Source organism: Penaeus monodon, chromosome 40 (genome assembly GCF_015228065.2).
Source record: "Penaeus monodon isolate SGIC_2016 chromosome 40, NSTDA_Pmon_1, whole genome shotgun sequence".
NCBI lineage: Eukaryota > Metazoa > Arthropoda > Malacostraca > Decapoda > Penaeidae > Penaeus > Penaeus monodon.
In genome coordinates, this window is record NC_051425.1 from 26613213 (window position 1) to 26616541 (window position 3329).

Consider the following 3329-nt stretch of genomic DNA (forward strand, 5'->3'; position numbering starts at 1 on the left):
CACACACACACACACAACACACACACACACAACACACTATATATATATATATATATATATATATATATATATATATATATATATAATATATATATATATAATATATAATATATATATTATTGTAACATACACATATACACAACACACACACATATATATTGTATATACATTGTTACATACACACATATGCTCGTTTACACCCACACACAAACATATATATATATATATATATATATATATATTTATATGTATAAATATATATAAATATATATAAATATATAAATGTATATATATAAATGTATATATATAAATGTATATATATGTATATATATATATGTATATATATGTATATATATATATATATATATATATATATATATATATATATATATATATATATATATATATATATATATATAAAACTGTAACATACACACATATACACAACACACACACACACACACACACACATACATATATATTGTGTATACATGGTATCATACACATATGTATGTTTACACACACAAATAGATGAATAATCCCGAATTAAAAAACGAGTGAGAGTGAAAGACAGACAGTTACAGACAGACAGACAAGGTGATGATAATGATAGTGATGTGATGGTGATGATGATGGTGATGATGATGATGATGGTGATTGATGAAGATGATTGATGATGATGGTGATGATTCATGATGATGATTCATAATGATAATGATGATTATCGATGATGATTAATGATGATAATAAAAAAAGCTTTAACCGAGACCCCTCCCCCTAACCCTCCCCCCCTCCCCCTCCACCCGCAGAACCCTCCCCCGGGCCATCCTCATCTCCATGCCCATCGTCACCCTCATCTACTTCCTCACCAACATGGCCTACTTCGTTGTTCTCGAACCTGACGAGGTGCTGGCGTCCGAAGCTGTTGCTCTGGTGGGTATTTGCGGTATTTTTTTCTGTCTTTTCTTCTTTTCTTTCTTTCGTTCTGTCTGCGTGCCGTTCTTCCTTTCGTTGTCTTTCTTCCTCGGTTGTTTTGTGTTTCTTTCTTTCATTCTGTCTTTCTTTCTGTTTTTTTTTTTCGGCATTTCTTTCTTACTGTTTTTCTCCCTGTCTTTCTTTCTATCTGTTTTTCTTCCTGTCTTTCTTTCTTTCTTTCTGTTCTTCTTTTTCTCTTTCTTTTTTTGTTTGTTTGTGTATAAGGATAGGAGTCGCACCAAAGTAGTGAGAGTGTAATGATGATAATAATGGTGACAGGGAAAATGATGATGAGTAATAATAAGGGCAGAATCCAAGTCAAGTGTGCGTGTGTGTATGTATGTGTGTGTGTGTGTGTGTGTGTGTGTGTGTGTGTGTGTGTGTGTGTGTGTGTGTGTGTGTGTATGTGTGTGTGTCTAGTGTAAATGACCAGTTTTCATTCTCTTGATAAAACATTATCGTGGTTTAGGCATTTTTTTACCCAACAAAGTCAAAGAAGCTTTAAGCACTTCCATTGTTTACTCGCCTATTCACGAATTACAAGAAACAATACCATGAAGCTTTGACAAACAATCAAACCCTTCTTTGGCGAACCTCCCCCACACTCTGAGTCACTGACAACCCCTACGCACCGAGGTACGAAAGAACTGAGGAGATAGTCTTTGCTGAGGAGAGGGCGCCCAACTTTAAACGGGGATGTCACTGTAAAGAGGTTTTGAACAGTCCTATGGCAAACAAAGGTACTTTTTTATCGTCTGTAGGGGATACTAAGTTAGCAATGAGTTTTTAGCAGCAAGGTGCGTCAGTCACATTCCTTTAAATCCCAAACTAAATTTTGTTGTCTGTTATTAGCCCAAAGCAGCTCAGTTTATATAATAGCATTTGTTGCTATTTAGCAAGAATAAAGTTTTCGCCATATAGCAGTTTCTTTTTTCTGCATCTGAATACCAACTGGCTGCGTAAGAAAGGCCACAGTAACCACAGAGAAACCGTAAAAACAATTATAAGGAAGCAACAAAATTTCCCCGGACCCTAAAAATGTTTACCTTACAGGTGCGCAAGTATCAACTAATGATTTTATGCAAAAAAGAGGTTAACTGGTCATTCTAACGAAACACAGTGGGTATAGCAGCCTTGTTATGTATTTCAGGAACTTAGTTTTAACTTCAGAGTACATTACCACGTACGATCCTGAGTTCAAACTTTATTGAATACTTAAATGTCCATGGCAAAATAAGACATGTAAAGTTAACTTTCTCATAGAAACCTATAAATAAACACTTCCAGTCCTTTGCTGGCCGAGCCCTTGGAGTGCTGAACTGGGTCATGCCCATCTTCGTCGCTCTCTCTACCTTCGGAAGTCTCAACGGCTGCATCTTCGCCTGCTCTCGCCTCTTCTTCGTGGGCGCTCGGGAGGGGCACCTTCCTCAGGCTCTAGCACTCATCAATGTACATACCATCACACCCGTCCCAGCCCTCGTGTTCTTGGTAATGTATCTATCTATTGGTTTTTGTTCAACGGGTGGACGGCTTGGTTGGTGATTAAACTGGTTAAATGACTTTTTTCCATTGCTCATTTTTGTAGTAAAGATAGTTATGGCGTTATTGGTAGAGTATCTCAATTTTCCTGTTTAGGTCTGGGGACGATTTAAAAAGAAAATGTAATGTGTGGTTATAATATATCCTCTGATTGCCTCAAACCCATAACGATTCCTTTTGGTAATAATAAATTAACCTTATTAAATAAATGCAAATTAGATATGCATTGTCTTCTGGGTAGCCAACCTAAACACCACAGAAAAGGCTACATTCTAGGCCTCAGAGATTAATTAAAAACTACTTTTAAAAAATGCAATCTTAGATCTAATTTCTTCCTAAAAACGATCCATGGAAATTTAATTAAACGTGTTTTATGGCATTATCATACCTTGGCGTTCGCAGGGCTTTATGACACTGTGTATGCTCGTGACTTCCGACACGTTGGTGCTGATCAATTATGTGTCCTTCTCCGAGTCTCTGTTCGTCTTCCTGTCCATCTCAGCCCTACTTTGGCTGCGCTACAAGGACCCGCATCGCCATAGGCCTATAAAGGTAAGTTCTTGAATTGAAAATAAATTATCAATTTGAAGGACTCACGTTTATGGAACTCACAGAGAGATACACTGACATAATCTACCACACTCACCACAATCACTCATTTACACGCGTATTACACATAACGAGTAATATAGTTACACATATAGCAATGAGATTTTATCACCGTTGTGCATTCCAATAATTAACCAAGTACTAGATAACCCGCCACATTAATCCTTTCCTTCAGATCGGATTGGGATTCCCATCGTGTCTTCTTC

The 3329-nt window shown here is 36.6% G+C and overlaps 1 protein-coding gene across 1 annotated transcript; it reads left to right on the plus strand.

Annotated features, from left to right (window-relative positions):
• Positions 1 to 815: 815 nt before the first annotated feature.
• Positions 816 to 3078, plus strand: LOC119598068 (Y+L amino acid transporter 2-like). The gene is made up of 3 exons (XM_037947701.1): positions 816 to 933; positions 2263 to 2463; positions 2917 to 3078. The coding sequence occupies exons 1-3, from the start codon at positions 838 to 840 to the stop codon at positions 3076 to 3078; spliced, it is 459 nt and encodes a 152-aa protein (XP_037803629.1). The 5' UTR covers positions 816 to 837.
• Positions 3079 to 3329: the final 251 nt, after the last annotated feature.